General features: G+C 28.9%; 1 protein-coding gene across 1 annotated transcript; it reads left to right on the top strand.

Annotated features, from left to right (window-relative positions):
* Positions 1-664: 664 nt before the first annotated feature.
* Positions 665-16,934, top strand: LOC100213999 (uncharacterized). Its single transcript, XM_065815497.1, has 8 exons — positions 665-846; positions 1,080-2,191; positions 6,631-6,785; positions 12,561-13,499; positions 14,294-14,442; positions 14,516-14,717; positions 15,102-15,234; positions 15,862-16,934. Exons 1-8 carry the CDS (start codon positions 779-781, stop codon positions 16,026-16,028), a joined length of 2,925 nt encoding a protein of 974 aa, XP_065671569.1. The 5' UTR covers positions 665-778; the 3' UTR covers positions 16,029-16,934.
* The last annotated feature ends 603 nt before the right edge of the window (positions 16,935-17,537 follow it).

Genomic DNA, 17,537 nt, shown 5'->3' with positions numbered 1-17,537 from the left:
TGTAAGACGTTATTAAACGGTTTTTTGTTAACGGTTATATGACGACTGTTGTTTGCTCTACTCAAAAACGTGATCGTTTGACTCTTGACGGGACTGTTCTTCCTAGACTTTCTGAATCAAAAGAAATGTTATATTTATTTGCTTAGTTTAACGCAAAGAATGTAGAGAAATCTAAATTTAATATACCGCGAAATTCGAAGTTTGTTTATGCTTGAAACGCGTGCTGAAAGATACTATAGAAATAAGTTTAACGTGAAGCTTAAGGCAATGCTCAAACTGTTTGAGCATAGTCGTCGTTTAACAAAGTTATTAACACTTAATAAAATGTATATGTATATACATTTTATTAAGTATATATATATATATATATATATATATATATATATATATATATATATATATATATATATATATATATATATATATATATATATATATATATATATATATATATATATATATATATATATATATATATATATATTTATATACATTACTAAACTGTTGTTATTAACAATAATTTTTAATACTGTCAATATTAAAAACTGCAAAGACTTGAACTGCAATAACTTAAATTTTTCTATCTTAAAAACAAAAACTGCAATAACTTAAATATTTTTATTTCTACTGTTGATAGCTGTTTTTTTAAATATGGTATTTCTTATTTATATGCTAGCAACAAATTATTACAAGTAAAACAAATTTAACAATAAGTTGCTAACAAAACACGCAGAGTAAAACATGATCTTAGTAAGGGAAAGTAGTTGGTAATAGCTTCATGATGCAAGATAGTGATGCTGAACTCCTTGAAGAACTTATATTAGCAACAGCATCAAGAAATATAAGGTAAGAATAAAAAAACTAATTTGTATGCAAAATAATCTTAATTAAAGCATAAAATTTCTTTAAAATATTTAAAGATTCGCTTATATTTCTTAAAAGCGAAAACTGTAAAGTCAGCTCACAATTTTTTTTAATTTTAGTTTTAATATCAAATTACAGAAATTAAATCAGTTTTTTAATACTTTTTGTCCAAAAAGTTTTTGATAATACTGATAAATGTTTTTCACAACTTTTAGCAAAGTTGAAGAGCTTATGCAAATTGGAATTGATCCATGTTCTCCAACAAGAGAAGGAATATGCCCTATTCATACAGCAGTTGTTCTTGAATCACCTTCTGGTCCTGAAATAGTTGCTCGAATGTTAAAGTATGGTGCTGATCCTAATACTAAAACATCCACAGGTTTATCACCTCTTCACATTGCAGCAATGTGGGGACGCGTGGACACAATTAATGTGTTATTAGACAATGGCGCTGATATTGCTGATAAAGATGATAGTGACATGAGTGCTCTAGATTATGCAGAAGTTGCAGATGAGAATAAATATGCTTGCATTGATGCCCTAACTGAATTTCGTGGAGATGTTAAAAGAAAGAGTGCTTGTTTTAAAACAAAAAGTAGACTTTGCTTGAATCGTATAAAAGGCAAAAAAAATTTGATAAATACTGACAGCTCCCTAGAAAAAACTAGTAACTCATATGATACATGTAACTGTAAGAAACTGTTAAAAACCAGTTCTACCCTAAAAAATTCAATAATAACTTTTAATAAAAATGTTGAAAATATTAGCAAAGAGACTTTAGACAAAAAGGAAACAGAAAGATCTCCTTTTACTCCTTTTTTAGTTAGTAAAAGTTCTTTAAAAAAAGATGCTAGCACTTCAATGACCCCTAAAGTGGACAAAACATTTTCAAAAAATTATCCTCCACCTTTACCACTGCCGCCTCAGATTAAAAAAAAAGACCATAGCTATTATGTGATTGAAACTGCAAAAGAGTTTCAACAGAACCTTTCAATATCACCTGGAGCAGTTGTTGAAAATAGTTTTTTAGAAGATTCCCTTTCAAATGAGACCATCTTTAAATCATGCAATGAAACTGTTTGGAATCAGAAAATAAGCTCAACTCTGCTTGAAGACTCAAATAATAAACACATTAAGAAGCATGAAAATTCCAATAATAAAACAATCAAAAGACACGAAGACTCTAATAATAAACATATTATGATACAAGAAGAATTTATTAGCAAATACACAAAGAAGCCAGATGGTACTAATATCAAACACATCAATAAACAAGAAAACTTTATCAAAAATAATGGAGTGCAAAGTATTTCAAATAAAGAATCAAGTAAGATAGTTATAATATAATAGAGATGGTTATAATATAATAATATAAAGCATACAATATAGTTATACAAGTTATATATATGATACAATAGAGCACTTTATTTAGATATTAAGTGTTGAAGAAAATGAGGTCTCACTATTGAAAGGTCTCATTGAGGTCTCACCATTGAAAACTGCAATAGTGAACATCCTTGATAAAGATAAATGTAAATACAAATAAATTTAAATAATTTTTTTAATCTATGTATTTATCTTTTATAGTAATTTTAACTCTAAATTAATTTTTTTTTTTAAGTCTTATGTATAATAAGTGACTGGAGTTGAAATTTAACCAGAGCCAGGTTTGATAAAAAATAGTTATGGATGGATTTGTGACTGGGGCTTGTGGATCGAGCCTTATTCTACCCGGGTTTTCCACCTTCTTGTGCAGTTGCTATATCCAATCGTAATCACTTTTTAAATCTTTTTTATAATAACATCTTTTAAGAACAAAATTTCTTTTTTTTACTGCAAGAAATTAATGTAAAAATGTCCTGTCTGATGCTAAGCTTCATTATTTTTATTTTATTAAATTTTTTATTTTATCTCAGATGTTAAGTTCTTGAAACTTTTTGGTAAATCTTCTTTAACTAAAATAAATTTAACATTCCATCTCTTATTCATGGGTCTATTCTTATTACTTCTCCCCAGAATAAGGCAGAGTTATTTGCAAAGAACTTTTCCACTAATTCAAATTTTTATTCTAGTGGCCATACTCTTCCTGCCATTCCAGCTAAATAGATAAACTCTGGTTATATATCCAAATCACTCATGCTTCCAATACTAAAGTCAATTCTCAGTTAAAATCTTCTACGACTTGTGGTTTAGACAACATTTCATAGTCTTATAAAAGTCTTCTTCAGAACTCTCTCTAATTCTTCAGAATTCTCTAATTCTTACTAAACTATTAATAAGTGCTAAAAGTTTCAATATTTAAAGCACTCTGACCTTTCCAACAATATTTTGATTAGTCTTTTCTCTATTTTTAAATAAAAAAGTTTTAAGATTATTAAATCATTTCTTATATTAAATAGAGTATTAAAGTCATTCTTGAAAGCTAACACTCTTTTTCATTTCCAGTAACTTCTGGAGTACCTCAAAGTTCTATCCTTGGTTCTGTTTTGTTTCTTATCTACATTAATGATCTTCCTGACAACCTTACATCTAAATTGGCTCTTTTTGCTAATGATTCTACTTTATACTCCTGCTTGACAAAAAGTCTTCCCTTTTTGATTGTTTAGAACAAGCAGCTGATCTTTAATTTGAACTCTCATCGGTAACAGCTCGAGACTCGCAGTGGCCTATGGATTTTAACTCTAACAAAACTCAGTTATTTACTAAAAACAACCATCACAATATTGTTGACATTCTTATATTAAAAAATAACAACCTCTGTGCACTCAGACAAGGTCCAAAAAAACATGTTTTTCTCTGAAATTGTGAAAAATCAGAAAAAGTTTTCCAGTTTTATTAATATTATGTTCAAATTTTGTAAACACATGCTTATGTGTTTATTTTATAAACACATTTTTGTTTGTAAAACACAGTCCTCAAAATTAGGGTTTGCAGTTAGGTCAGCATTTGGCTGACCTATCTGCTTCCTTCAAAGCGTTTGAGGTCAGCCAAAAAATAGAAAAAAAAACAGCATAGAAACAAGGTTAGCAAATGCCGACTTGATGGTATCATAATGTTTTATGTAAAACTTTTGTGTTAAGTTTTTATTTCCCACCTAATGCTGACCTCTAACAGTTCAAGGTCAGCAATACATTGCCAACCTCATTTTTCTTAATTCCGAGGGCTGTATATACATATATATATATATATATATATATATATATATATATATATATATATATATATATATATATATATATATATATATATATACATATACATATATATATATATATATATATATATATATACATATATATATATACATATATATATATATATATATATATATATATATATATATATATATATATATATATATATATATATATATATATATATATATATATATATATAGATAGATAGATATTTAAACATGTTGCAGCTTTATTGTTGTGCTGATATTTGGACATGGGATAGCAAATTTATACCAGGAATATTCATCAAAAACTGTAGATAAATATTTATTTCTAGAATTAGATGGCAATGATGCTTTAAAGTCTAAACTAAGAAAGTCTATTAGACGTTTGTATTTGATTAACTCACTATCATTTGCAGATCAATAAAAACTTTGGTTGTCTGAACAATTATGGGAGTAAGAACAAACTTTCCTGACCTCCTCCATAGAAAGAAGTAAGTTTTTAAATTTAACAAAGTGAAGCTTACATGTCATCCTGGATGCCATTGACAATAAAGTATATCACTAGGTTTGTTTGAGGTAGAGTTGTAGCACAAAAAGCACATGTTAGTGCATTAGGAACTATATTATTGGTTTTTGGACAACAAGATATAGTATAGCTAAATTCTGCTTACTCATCCACTGAACCTTAGTATTTTAATCTTTGTTTACTTTTGGTTATCAAACATATAAGCTCCAGAACGCATAAATTATTAACTGGAAGTTATTAACAGTTATTAACTGGAATTGATTTTGTAACAATAAATGTTGCCATTTTTGAACAGCTTCAATAATAGCTTCAATTTGAATAATGAATTTCACTTTTGTTAGCTAAAATGGCTACCTCTGATGCATCACAATCAACAACAAAAGGTATGCTCTCATCGATAGAACTTACTGTAAAAGTTACTGAAGTTCTGGCCTGAAGTTCCTGTTTAAATAATTGAAATACTTTAAATGGTTCACTATTATGTATTCACGATGATTGGAAACAAATCATCATTAATTAAAGGTCAAACATTAGCAAAAGAAAGAATCTGTTTTGAGTAATAAAGCATTAGAAGTAGGTAGTAAATCTAAAGGACATAATCATTTAGGACCTAGTTATATATTGTTATGACCAACACAATAACCAAGTATAATTGTTAAAGAAACTGAAATAACAGAATTTGATTTATTTAATGTTCGACCTAAATGTTGCAAAGCATCTTGAAACCATTGGCAATTTTCATTGTAATGTACCAGATCATAGCAATCCAGTAATTATATTGTCAAGGTATAGGAAAAGTGTCACAACTTTTCATTCTCATCATTTGTCTATGATCTTTGAAACATAGGCACACCATTTGTTACTTCAAATGGAATCCTGCAAAATTGGAACAATTTACCATTAGCCTTAAATGCTGTATACTTTTTGTCTAAATCTTTTATAGGAATCTGGTGGTAAGCACTAAGTCAAAGATAATGAATACTTTGTATTTTGATAAAATTTTGATCATTTTTATTAAGTCTTGTTAGCTATTGACTGAGTTTTCCCTTGTGACTAATAAGTCTTTTTTTTCTCCAACAAATAGGAAAAAATCAGATATTTGTATTGCTTTGGGTCAAGTATGATATCACTATAACGGTTTTCCAAGTCACCAAACTTAACATTCTCATACTTTAAACCAGAACAGCAACTCACTTATCCAGACTCTATTGTTATTAGGGGCATAGAATTTTTTTTTTGCTGGGTAATGTTTTTATTTTCAAAGTATCAATAATTTCTTGCTTATAAAATTATCTGAACTACAAAAATCAATGTGTCATTAATTCTAGCAACAACAGATGCATGAAAGAGCATCAATGGACAGCCACTTAAAGCAGTACACAAACTTGATTTATGTATCGCAGCTGAAGTGCTGTAGATTATATTCATTGGCTTACCAACACACTCTTTAAAAATTGTTAAAATTTTTTTCCACATTAAAAAAATGTAAGCCAGACAATTTTTCTTAGCATTCATAGGTTTCCTTTAAAAATGTTTAAAGTTTAGAGAATGTTTCTATAATAAATTATTTAAGTTTGTTTAAAAAAATTGAACATAATGTTTAGTTGATATTAAAGTTGATATCTTTTTTACTCCGTAATGTAGTACTCAAAAAATATCAAGTAAAAAATGTAAAGTGAATAAACTGAGTTTAAAACCTCTTTAATATTTCTAGGTTTTCAGTTTTAGCGCTTCTGGAATTTTTCCTTATTGAACTTTAAATATTTGTGAAATTATTACCATCAAATAATATTTAAAATTAAAAAAAAAATTAAAATGACAAAAATATCATAATAATTATTTACTTTGCTCATTTCATCAGAGGTGATGTAATGAGAAAAGTAAATAATCTGATTTATACAAAAAACCTGACAAGTCAATCTTAAGATTTATTGATGTCTTCAAATATACTTTTATAGGAGTTCATTACATTTGAAGAGAGTTTTAAAAAAATTTGGTAAAATCCTATTTTCCTATTTATATTACTATTTGTGTTTTTGAATTACATTTTCGGTTTTAGGTAATGAACGAGATTCTAGTGGTTATGTTGGTGATGTCGAACATCTATCAGAAAATCTATCAGAAAGTTCGACAGATGAAACTTTTTGGAGTTTAAGAAGTTCTCCTATGTCTCCGCTTCCTAACTGTACTTCTATTACTTTTCGAAAGAAAAAGGTTTGTTTTTGTTTGTTACTTAATTTTTACATTGTTTTCATGAATCACTATAAAATTTGTCACTTTTTTTAATATGATATTAGCTAAAGATATTGTTCTTGATTTTTTTTAGTGTGTTTCATTTTATACTGTTTTGTGCAGTTAGTTATTTATCTAAATATGAAACATTTTTTCTGCTTGTTTTAACTGAAAACTTCGCGGCATAGTTTACAAAAAGTGTAAAGGTCAACATTTTGTTTTGAGTTTTAGCAACAAAATTATTCTAAGTATGTGAAATAAAAACAATTACATGCCAAAGACAACATTTAATGTCTTGTTGCTCACTTGTCTGTTTTCTAGTTTTAGATTCGCAACATATTTAATTGTTTTTACCAATATTATTTAAATTATAAATTGTCATTAGTTTATGTTATAAATTAAAATTTAAAAACTGAAATTGCTTTTTAAAATTTCGATATGATATTATTAAAATCCTTTCTTTTCTTTTTTTTTTTAAATGATCTGAAAGAGTTCATAAAATGTTTATAAATATGTTTTTAAATTCCTAAAATGTTTACAAATATGTTTTTTGATCATAATAATATTAAAATGTTTAAGTTTATACTTTAATAAAATAGAGTTATCTGAATTTTTTTTCATATTGTCCTGCATGATTTAAATTATAATTTGTTTGATACAAGTCTTTTTGAATACAAATTAGTTTAATACATTTTTATGATAATTATTTTTACTTTAAAATCATTTGCAGTGTTTTTGTAAATAATATCTAGTTTTTCTTATTGTGTTTTTTGTTTTTTGTTTTAATTATTTTAATCAGTTCATTTTAATTTTTTATTCTTGTATTTTTATTTTATTCTTAATACAAATATTTCAAGCCTATGCTCCAAAACACATTGATGAGCAAGGTTGTTAAATAGAGAAACATGAGGTTGTTAAATAGACAAACATGAAGATCTGATGAGTCAGATCAGGTTATCCTGCTACTGGTAACATGTAACCCAGTACAATCTGCTTCATATCCTGCTGCCTTGTAGGATACGCCTTTTTAGGCAAGGCTAGGAGATGCCAACTCCGATTTAAAACACCCCTGCCTTGGGGCTTTTGGTTGAGTAAAGGCTAGAGATAGTGTCTCGATAAAAACACTCATCTTGGGCAGATGTTAAATGCACCCGGCTACTGTCTTGTAGAAGGCCTCCTAGGCAAAGACTTAAGGGGTAAACAGATTCTATCTGTTGACCAGCTTTGCACCCCTTCTTCATCTATTGGGCTGGCGCAGATGTATTTTTAATACAGTGTTTCCAGTTTAGGATGTTGAATGCTGGATCCTCTTGACTCAATGCACGGGTTTTGCTTGTGTCTCTGTTTTTATGACTAGGCAACTCATTCTATTATCTCCTAATGAGGGTACAGCTCTAAAACTCAGTTTTATGGTTCTGAGGCCGGCTGGTAGTCAGGTTTTCCGAACTCTGTGGTAGCTCTCAGAGAGGCTGATTCCATCAACAGCTGAAAAATATCAAAGTATTAACAGTGCCATGTTGCGCATGGATGGTGTCCCTGTTTGTACTTTTGGTGTGCATTGCGGAGGCCACATTTGGAGCCCTTTGTTACGGCTTAGGGTTTTTTAGTAGTAATGAGGCAATTGCTTGGGTTATTAGGCAGTGTTCTGAGTACTATCTATGCTTTGAGTCAAGTTCTTCAATCTAATTTAAAAATGAATAAAGTACCATAAACTATAAAACACAAAAAACCATCATCATCACCAAGTTCTCTAAACCTATCATTCACTAATATTCGTGGTCTTCGAAGTAACTTTTCTTCTGTTGAGTTTTATCTCTTGCAGAGTTCACCAGACGTACTTGCTCTTTGTGAGACTAATTTGAGTTCGGCTGTCCCATCTTGTGATCTTAGTGCTGATGGTTATCTTCCTCTAATTCGTAAAGACTCCAATAGTCACATGCTTGGCCTCGGCATTTACATTCGTAAAAATTCACCCATTTGTCGTGAAACTAGGTTTGAATCCACAGACTATTCTTTCATGTGCTTTCGTTTAGCACCACTTCACTCTATTGCCTTTCTCTTTGTTCTATATCGCTCTCCTTCATCTCAAGACTGCACTCTTTTTGATGTTATTTCTGATCATATTGGCCAAGCCCTCTCTCTTTATCCATCAGCTAATATAGTTGTTGTTGGTAACTTTAATGCTAACCACTCTGAATGGCTTGGCTCTAGTGTCAGTGACTCTGCAGGCATTAAAGCCCTCAACTTTTGCCTTTTTCAATCCCTAACTCAAATAGTCAACTTTCCAACTCGCTTTCCTGACATACCAATTCATTTACCTTCTCTACTCGACTTATGTCATGTTTCTGATCCTAGTCAGTGCTCAGTTACTCCACATTCACCCTTAGGTTCTTCTGATCACAGTTTGATCTCTCTAGAACTAATATCTCATTCTTCTTCATCACCTGAATCCCCCTATTATCGAACCTCTTACAACTACAGTAAAGCTGACTGGGATTCTTTGCGTGATTTTCTTTGTGATGGCCCTTGGGTAGAGATCTTTTGTCTTCCTGTCGACAAATGTGCTTCTTACATAACTTCATGGATTAAGGCTGGCATGGAATTTTTTATTCCCTCTCGACGATTCCTGGTCAAGCCTCACTCTCCTCCATGGTTTTCCTCACACTGTGCTGCTGCGATTGCCAATCGAAACCGTTACTTCCATATTTATCAGCAAAACAATTCTCCAGAAAACAGACGTCTGTTTATTGCTGCTAGAAACAATTGTAAAAAGGTTTTGTCTAACGCCAAAACCCGCTATTCTCAGGTCATGAAATCTCATATCTCATCTCAAAAATTTGGCTCTCGTGACTTCTGGAGACTCTTTAATAATATCAATAATAAGGGCAAATCTATAATTCCACCTCTCTTGTATGGTTCAGACTTTGTCACCTCACCTAAAGACAAAGCGGAATTGTTTGCTAAAAACTTTTCATCAATATTATCTCTTGATTCCCCTAGTTGCGTTCTACCTGATATTGCCAACAAACAGGTTAATCCATTGCTTGACATTCATATCACTCCAGCATCTGTATCTAAAGTGATTTCCTCCCTAGACTCATCTACAGCTTGTGGCCTGGACAACATACCTGTTATTGTCTTGCAGAAGTGTTCTCCGGAGCTGTCATCTATACTCTCAAAACTATTCAACAAGTGCTTATCAGAGTCTTGTTTTCCAGCCTGCTGGAAAGCGGTATCTGTTATCCCTATTTTCAAAAATTCTGGAGAGCGATCTGATTCGTCTAACTACCCTCCCATAAGTCTTCTTCCTATCATAAGCAAGGTTTTTGAATCTTTAATTAACAAACACTTAATTTCTCATCTTGAATCTAATAACTTACTTTCTGACCATCAATATGGATTTCGATCTTCTTGTTCTACAGCTGATTTGCTAACAGTAATAACTGACAGGTTTTATCGTGCATTAGATGAAGGTGGAGAGGTTAAGGCCATCGCTCTGGACATTTCAAGGTTCTATCCTTGGCCATATACTCTTTTTAATTTACATTAACGATCTTCCAGATATTCTCGCATCTAAGGTGGCATTGTTTGCTGATGATACTACCAATTATTCTTGTCGTGATTAGAAACCAACACCCTCTGATTGCTTGGAGGGGGCATTTGAGCTTGAAAAAGATCTCACTTCTGCTACAGCATGGGGCTCACAGTGGCTGGTGAACTTTAATTCAGATAAAACTCAAGTTTTTTCAGCCAATCATTATCGCAATAATTTAGATCTTCCTATATTTATAAACGGTGATGTACTCGATGAGTCACCTACTCTTCATCTTCTAGGATTAACTCTTACTTCCAATCTTTCCTGGAAACCATACATCAAATCAGTTTCAAAATTAGCATCTGCTGAGGTTGCATCTCTTTATCAAGCTTGACACTTTCTTACTTCAGATTCTGTTCTCTATCTCTATAAATCTCATATCTGGCCTTGTATGGAATACTGTTGCCATATTTGGGGCGGATCTTCTAATTATGCCCTTTCTCTTTTAGACAAGGTGCAAAAACGCATTATAAACATATTTGGACCTGCTTTTGCAGCCAACCTCCAAACATTATCACATCATTGTAATATTGCTTCTCTTTCAGTTTTCTACAAATACTATAATGGGCACTGCTCTAAAGAGCTAGCATTTTTGTGCCGTCTACTAAAATTCTCGTCATTCAATTAAGTCTCATCTCTTTTCTGTGACTGTTCCTAAATGCTCCAAAAACTCTTATTTGTCTAGTTTTTTTCCTCGAACATCAGTTCTTTGAAATTTGCTCCCTTCATCTTGTTTTCCTGATTCATACAATTTGCAATCTTATAAGTAGTCTGTTAATCGTTATCTTGCTTTATAAACTTCATCTTTTTTCTTCCAGTAACTTCTAACTCTAATAGTGGTTGCTTGCAGACTTGTTGTAAGCGAAGGTGTTAAAAAAAAAATTTATTGTTTAGCAAAATATTTTTACTTTTTAAAACATTTTGCTGAACTAAATTATTTTATCTGTTTGACATTAGGAATTCATCAAATATTTTACAACTTTTTAAATGTAAAAAGCTTCATCCTAAAAGAATAAAATGATATGATATATTATGATAATTTCTTCTGCAATAAAACAAAAATGTAACAATCATAGATCAGATTTCAATTTTTTTGACTTAAAAACGTGTTTATGGGTAAAAATGCAATTTTATTGATTGTTTATGTATTTTTGTTCTTACTTATTTTTTGAGGGACTTATTATAAATTTTTTGAGGGACTTATAAATTTTTTATAATTTTAAATTTTAGTATTATAATAATGTGCTACAAAAGTGTTTTTGTATGACTCTTTAACTAGTATTAAAAGTTTCATCTGCAATTTTTTTCTCTAATGGGCCAACACCTGCTTGAGAAGTAAAACTTTGGTTTAAATGATTCTTGACCTTGAAACTGTTTTGTTTGTTTGACAAATCTTTATATTAAGTTTAAATTTTACTTTTTATTTGGCATTTGGTATTTAATTAAAGAAAAACAAATTTTCAACTGTATTGAATTACTGTAATGTATTAGAATTAGAATAAATATTTTCAGGCTTGCTCACATGTGAAATTCAGTTTTAAGTTTTTGTACCTTGTTAAAGCCTTTAGGAACAAATAATGTGACTAATATTGAAAAATTTAAATCAATTATTGACATTTACTGAGAGCATGTTTTAGATTAAAGATTCAAATAAAAGTTTTGTTTTTGTTGCGCTTTTTTTTTTTTAATATTTTAGAATTTTTAAAATAAGATAATTTTTAACAATTTTAAATTGCTTCATTAAGTTCATTGTTTTTACTACACAAAACTTTTTTCCCCACAAAAAGGTTTGTGTGGAAAAAATGTTAAATGTATCCAGTCTCTAACAAGTAAAATATATTCACTTCTCAGGAACAAAGTTATTCAATAAACAAACAACAGTTCAAAAAGTAATAATTTAATTGGATCAAATAAATATTTTTTTTCAATTATTTTTTCAACTATTAATTACATTAACAAAACTAAACATAAAGACCTTTATTATATTTAAAAAGTTTTAGGCAAAATATGATAACTGTCATTTTAACTTCACAATTTCATGAATCTCTAAATGTTCACTTAACTGACATTTTGTCAACTGTGATATTTATGATAAATAACTTACTATACTTAGCTTTATTCTCCATGTTACGTTTTGTATATATATGTATATATCTTTTTAGGTATTAAACAATCCCTCTGACATTTTGCAAAAGAAAGCAAAAGAATATTCGGAAAAATTGTTTGAAGAAAAAGAACAACAAACCACTGTTTTCACTGATACAAAATATGTTGGCATTAACTCTGCTAGTTTTCGAGATGCTGCAAGTCAAGCTGAGCTTGCAGACATTTATAATGAAGTTATTAAAATGAGAAGAGAGTCCTCTGTTAGGTTTCTTGATGAAAAATCTCCAATGGACAACATAGCTGAGAAAAATATTGTGGAACCATGTGATAAACATTGTACAGCTGCAAACTCGCTTGAAAGACATGATAAAAGTTGTGCAGGTGTACACTCGCCTAATTTTTTTACAAACAATCTTCATCTTCAGAATATGGATCTTCAATTTCAGGATATTCATTTGGATCAATGTGAAGTTGATTGTTCTGAAAAAGACAATGACAAAAATAAAGTATCATCTAATAGTGAGGATGACCTTGTAGATGAGGAAAATTCTTCATCATCTGAAAGTCTATCTGAATCATCTATGGGTTCAAATTTTGATGAAGATCTTCTTAAAAATGTAACAGTTGACTATAGTAATGACAGCTTAAATCAGTTTCCAAATGTTTCGCAGCTTATACACTTTTATGAATTAAAAACAGATGATGAAGTACTTTCTGCTCGTGGAACTCCAACAGTTGATCTTGGTATGGTAAGTAAAGTTTATAATGAGATCACAATTGACTATGATTGGAAAGATGTTAGTCTTTTAAGTGCAACTGAAGAAGAGCATCCAATTACAGTTCCAGCAAGTATTCTTATGCTTAGCTGCAATGAGCTTAGGCAAAGGCTTATTAAACTTGGAGAAAATCCTGGTCCAATATCGCCTAGCACTCAAAAGGTGTATCAAAGGTATTTAGCAAAATTAGAAAAGCAACCAGATGCTCAATTTACTAAAGTAAGTGTTTTTTATAAAAAGATTAAATATTACATTTTTTCTTAAAGTCTTAAAGGGATTCCCATGTGCTGAGACAATTAGAGTTTATTTCATAAATGAAAATTTAAAAATTAGTTTTAAATTATTTAAACTTTTCATAACAAATTGTTTATTTAGATATTAACGAAAAACATTTCACATGTTTGTTTTTTTGCCATTATATTTTTTATAATACTCATTGTGTATATGTACACTATATAGCCTGCTGTTAAGCTCATAAGTAAAAGACTTATGATTCTACTTAATTTGTTGTTGTTGTAAAAATATCTATGCTAGATTTTAAAATGATTTAGCTTACACAATGAGCTTGATTTTTTCTTTTTCTTAATAAAGTTTAGCTGTATTACAATACATCATTTCAATATTTAAGCTCTTTTAATGTTATTTTGTCGCTTTTATTTTATTTTCATAATGACTTTCGAATCAGAAAAAAAAAAAAAAGGTGGAGGTTTGCTTTGCCAGAAACAAAATTACATTAAAGTGATGTTGTTTTTTGTTAACATCTTGATAATTAGTTTTGATAAGTTTTGCTTATTTTAGTAAGAATATCTCAAAAATTATTTTAACTGTCAATCAAATGTTTGATTATGATTAATTTATTAAAAGATTAAAAAGCTGTAATTAAAAATCAATTTTACCAAACACTTAATGAATTGTTTTCATATTTTTATAGAAAAATATTTCCCATGTATCAATAAAGTTGAAATTTTTTCAGAAATATTTGAAACTAAGTCTAAATTTTTTCAAACTAAAAGGTTAAAGAGACAAGATTTGCAGATTATACCTCTGAACTTCGACAGATATTAACAGGTGTTAGCTTGTACTCCGAAAAAGACAGTAATGATCTTGAAATAGAAATGGCGTATATATTTTCCAATCCTGAAAAACATACCTGGAGAGAAGGGTGAGTTCTTAAACATTTGTCACCCAAAAATTTTTGTTTTTTAAATAAATTATTTTTAAAATTATATTTTTAGCACTCAAAAAGCATCATTTAATTATTTATTGCTTGATCCAAGAGTAACAAAAAACTTACCAGATCGTTCAATGAATATGACTTTTGTGGAGCAACTTCGTGCCTTCACTGCATCTATTTTTTATATAGGCAAAGCAAAGAAGTCAAGACCATATGAACACTTACATGATGCTTCCAAACATTTTAAAACTGACAAAAATAAAGTCTGTATTATAGTAGTTTGTTAAAATTTGTTTTGTTATTTATTTAATTATGTTATTTATTTTGTTATTTATTTAATTATTTAATATAATTATGATTTATCATAACATCTACAGCCCTCGAAATTATGGTCAGCATTTTGCAATGCCACCCTAACTGCCGACCTTAAAGTGTTTGAGGTAGTTAAAAAATTCCCGACCTCGTTTCTGTGTTTTATGGTTACCCCTTTGCGTCAAATTTTTTCGCCTTTCTGATACTGACCTCTAACAGTTTAAAGTCAGCAATTTATTGCCGACCTCTTTTTTTCTAATTCCAAGGGTTGCATCTAGTAATTTCTATTTTCTTACAAACCATGTTGCTATTGTAGCACAATTTTTATTTTTTAGTGTGGAAGTAGTAAGCTTAATATGATCTGTGATATATGGAATTCTGGAATGGGAGTTGTTTCGGTCCATGTTTTTCATAGTATTATTCCTGTAGAGGCTTATACAAGAGAAGGCTGCATGGTGGATGCTATGGGTAATTTGTTTTTGAAAGTTTTGGATTTTTTCATTAAGAAGTGTGTGAAAAAAACAAACAAATTGTACTTGATTGTATGAATAGTTCATAATTTCGCATAATTGTATACATACATTAACATATAAAATAACATAAATAAAATAACTTAACATAACAATTAAAAAAACAACAATTTGAAAACAAAATCTATGATAGGTGAGATCATTATATAGCAGTGCTTTTATTTTATTATCTTTAATAATTTAGCATAAAACTACTTTTTGGTCCTTTTCCTGGAATATTAATTAATAAGATTAATTTTCTAGAATAATGAAGGATTAATAGATATAATTATTAATAATAGATACAACAAAAATTAATAGATATAATGAATAATTAATATATACAATAAAGGATTAATAGATATAAGAAGGATTATTAAATATAATGAAGGATCAATAGAAATAATGAAAGAATAATAGATACAATGAAGAACCAATTATTGAAAAAACTAATATTTGAGCAGTGGTTAGGTTTTATTTTTCGTGCTTTTTCTTTAACCATGCGTTATGTTGTTTTGTATCATGTAATTGTAATTATTAGTTTTTATTAGCTGTTTTCTGCAAGAATTTTTTTATTTTTACTAAGGATTATCACGATTGACAAATGCAAAACGTGGAGAGTTTTATGGACCTGCTAGTTCATGGAATGCTAAAAAAAGACGTTTGCTTGGAATACATCTCCTTGTAAAAGCAATGAAAATTTATTTTATTGAAGGTGAAAAACAAATTAGAGAATGCGATTTGACTGGATGATTGTAATGTCTGGTGTTTCATGTGATAACTCTTGATTAAATTGAAAGTGATAATTATTTTTTAAATTCATTATTATACTATATTTATATAATCCTATATTTATCTTATTTTGTCTCACTTATTTTGAGCCTTAGTTTAACACACAAGAAAACTTTTTTTTTAAATTATATATTAGACAATATAAATTATTTTTTGGTCTTTATTTTTTTTAATAAATGAGCAATCATTTTTAAATCGCCGTTTTATGAATCAACTATTATAAAGATGTTTATATATATGCGTGTCTAAAAATTTATTTGCAGAGAAATTGCTTACAGTTTTTATTTTATTGCTTTTCTATCAAAAGTCACTAATTTTACAAGGATCGCAATTTTACAAGGATCGCAATTTTACAAGGATCGCAATTAAAGATTATATAAATATTCTTTAATTATAACCCTTTCCCCCATGTCATCTAATTGTCACTATTTGTGAAAGGCAGTTAACATTTATTAACAATAAAAAACTATTATAGAATATAATAAATAAAATTAATGCAGCATTAGATAAAGCAATGGTTGTTATTAGAAAATATAGTTTTAAAGTTTTTTTAAGTTACATTTTAATATGATTTCGATATGTCAAGTATTTGCTTTGTTTAAAATTGTCACTCATACGCAGGCTCGAGTAGAATAAAAAAGATTAATTTTTTAAAACGAAAAATAGCGTTGCTTATTGAAGGAAATAAGAAATTTTATGTATTATTTAGATGTATATAGTTTACAATAGTTAATAATATAAAAGGTTGTCCTAAAAATGAAAATGTGTAGATGTTTTATTTATTATTTGTAATTTTTTAATGTTTATATTGTGTTACGGTATTTAAAAAAATTGTTCCATATTTCAAAAAAGATGGTTTATATTTCATTTGAGTTTTTTCTGTTTTTAGTACCCTAGCCTTCATTCATTATATTTTTTGTCATGCGGTTAGTAGTTTCGAGATATTTTAATTGCCCAACTTGTCTATATGCTCAACACCGCTATACATTACGACAAATGACTTGTCTATATGCTTAACACTTTTATACATTATCTCAAATGACCTTAATAGATGTGCTTTTAATGCTTAAAAGCACATTTATTAAAATTAAAACAAACGGATTTTATACAAAGTCTTAAAAGGGATTCAGTTGTTACATACTTTAGAGTAATTTTATTGCATAAACAACATAGTTCTAATGCCCTGAAGCAATAAAAGTCAAGTATCTGCTTCAATTGTTTACAGTAAGGTCATTCTAAGCCAAGTGGAGCAAATTTTTATGAGCTTTTTCATAGATCATCTCAGATTTTGCTAAAACATTTTGATTTTGTGCATTTATTTATAAGAAAAACGGGTTATGAAAATTTTAGATGAGTATCTAAAACGGTTCTTGAGAAAGGACTATTTAAGTTAGGAACTATTTTGCATAAAATAAATCTAATAAAAACAGCTAATAACTTTTAAACGAATTGGTTTTATACTTCAATTAT

Source organism: Hydra vulgaris, chromosome 13 (assembly GCF_038396675.1).
Source record: "Hydra vulgaris chromosome 13, alternate assembly HydraT2T_AEP".
In the NCBI taxonomy this organism is placed as follows: domain Eukaryota; kingdom Metazoa; phylum Cnidaria; class Hydrozoa; order Anthoathecata; family Hydridae; genus Hydra; species Hydra vulgaris.
This window is presented reverse-complemented; position numbering and strand designations above follow the sequence as displayed.

What these genes read in the sequence shown, in the direction of transcription:
- LOC100213999 (XM_065815497.1), top strand. Translation starts at nt 779, where the DNA reads ATGATGCAAGATAGTGATGCTGAACTCCTTGAAGAACTTATATTAGCA. An exon ending in TATTTCAAATAAAGAATCAA is followed by an intron (nt 2,192 to 6,630) that starts GTAAGATAGTTA and finishes TTTCGGTTTTAG; the next exon opens with GTAATGAACGAGATTCTAGT. An exon ending in AAACATACCTGGAGAGAAGG is followed by an intron (nt 14,443 to 14,515) that starts GTGAGTTCTTAA and finishes TTATATTTTTAG; the next exon opens with CACTCAAAAAGCATCATTTA.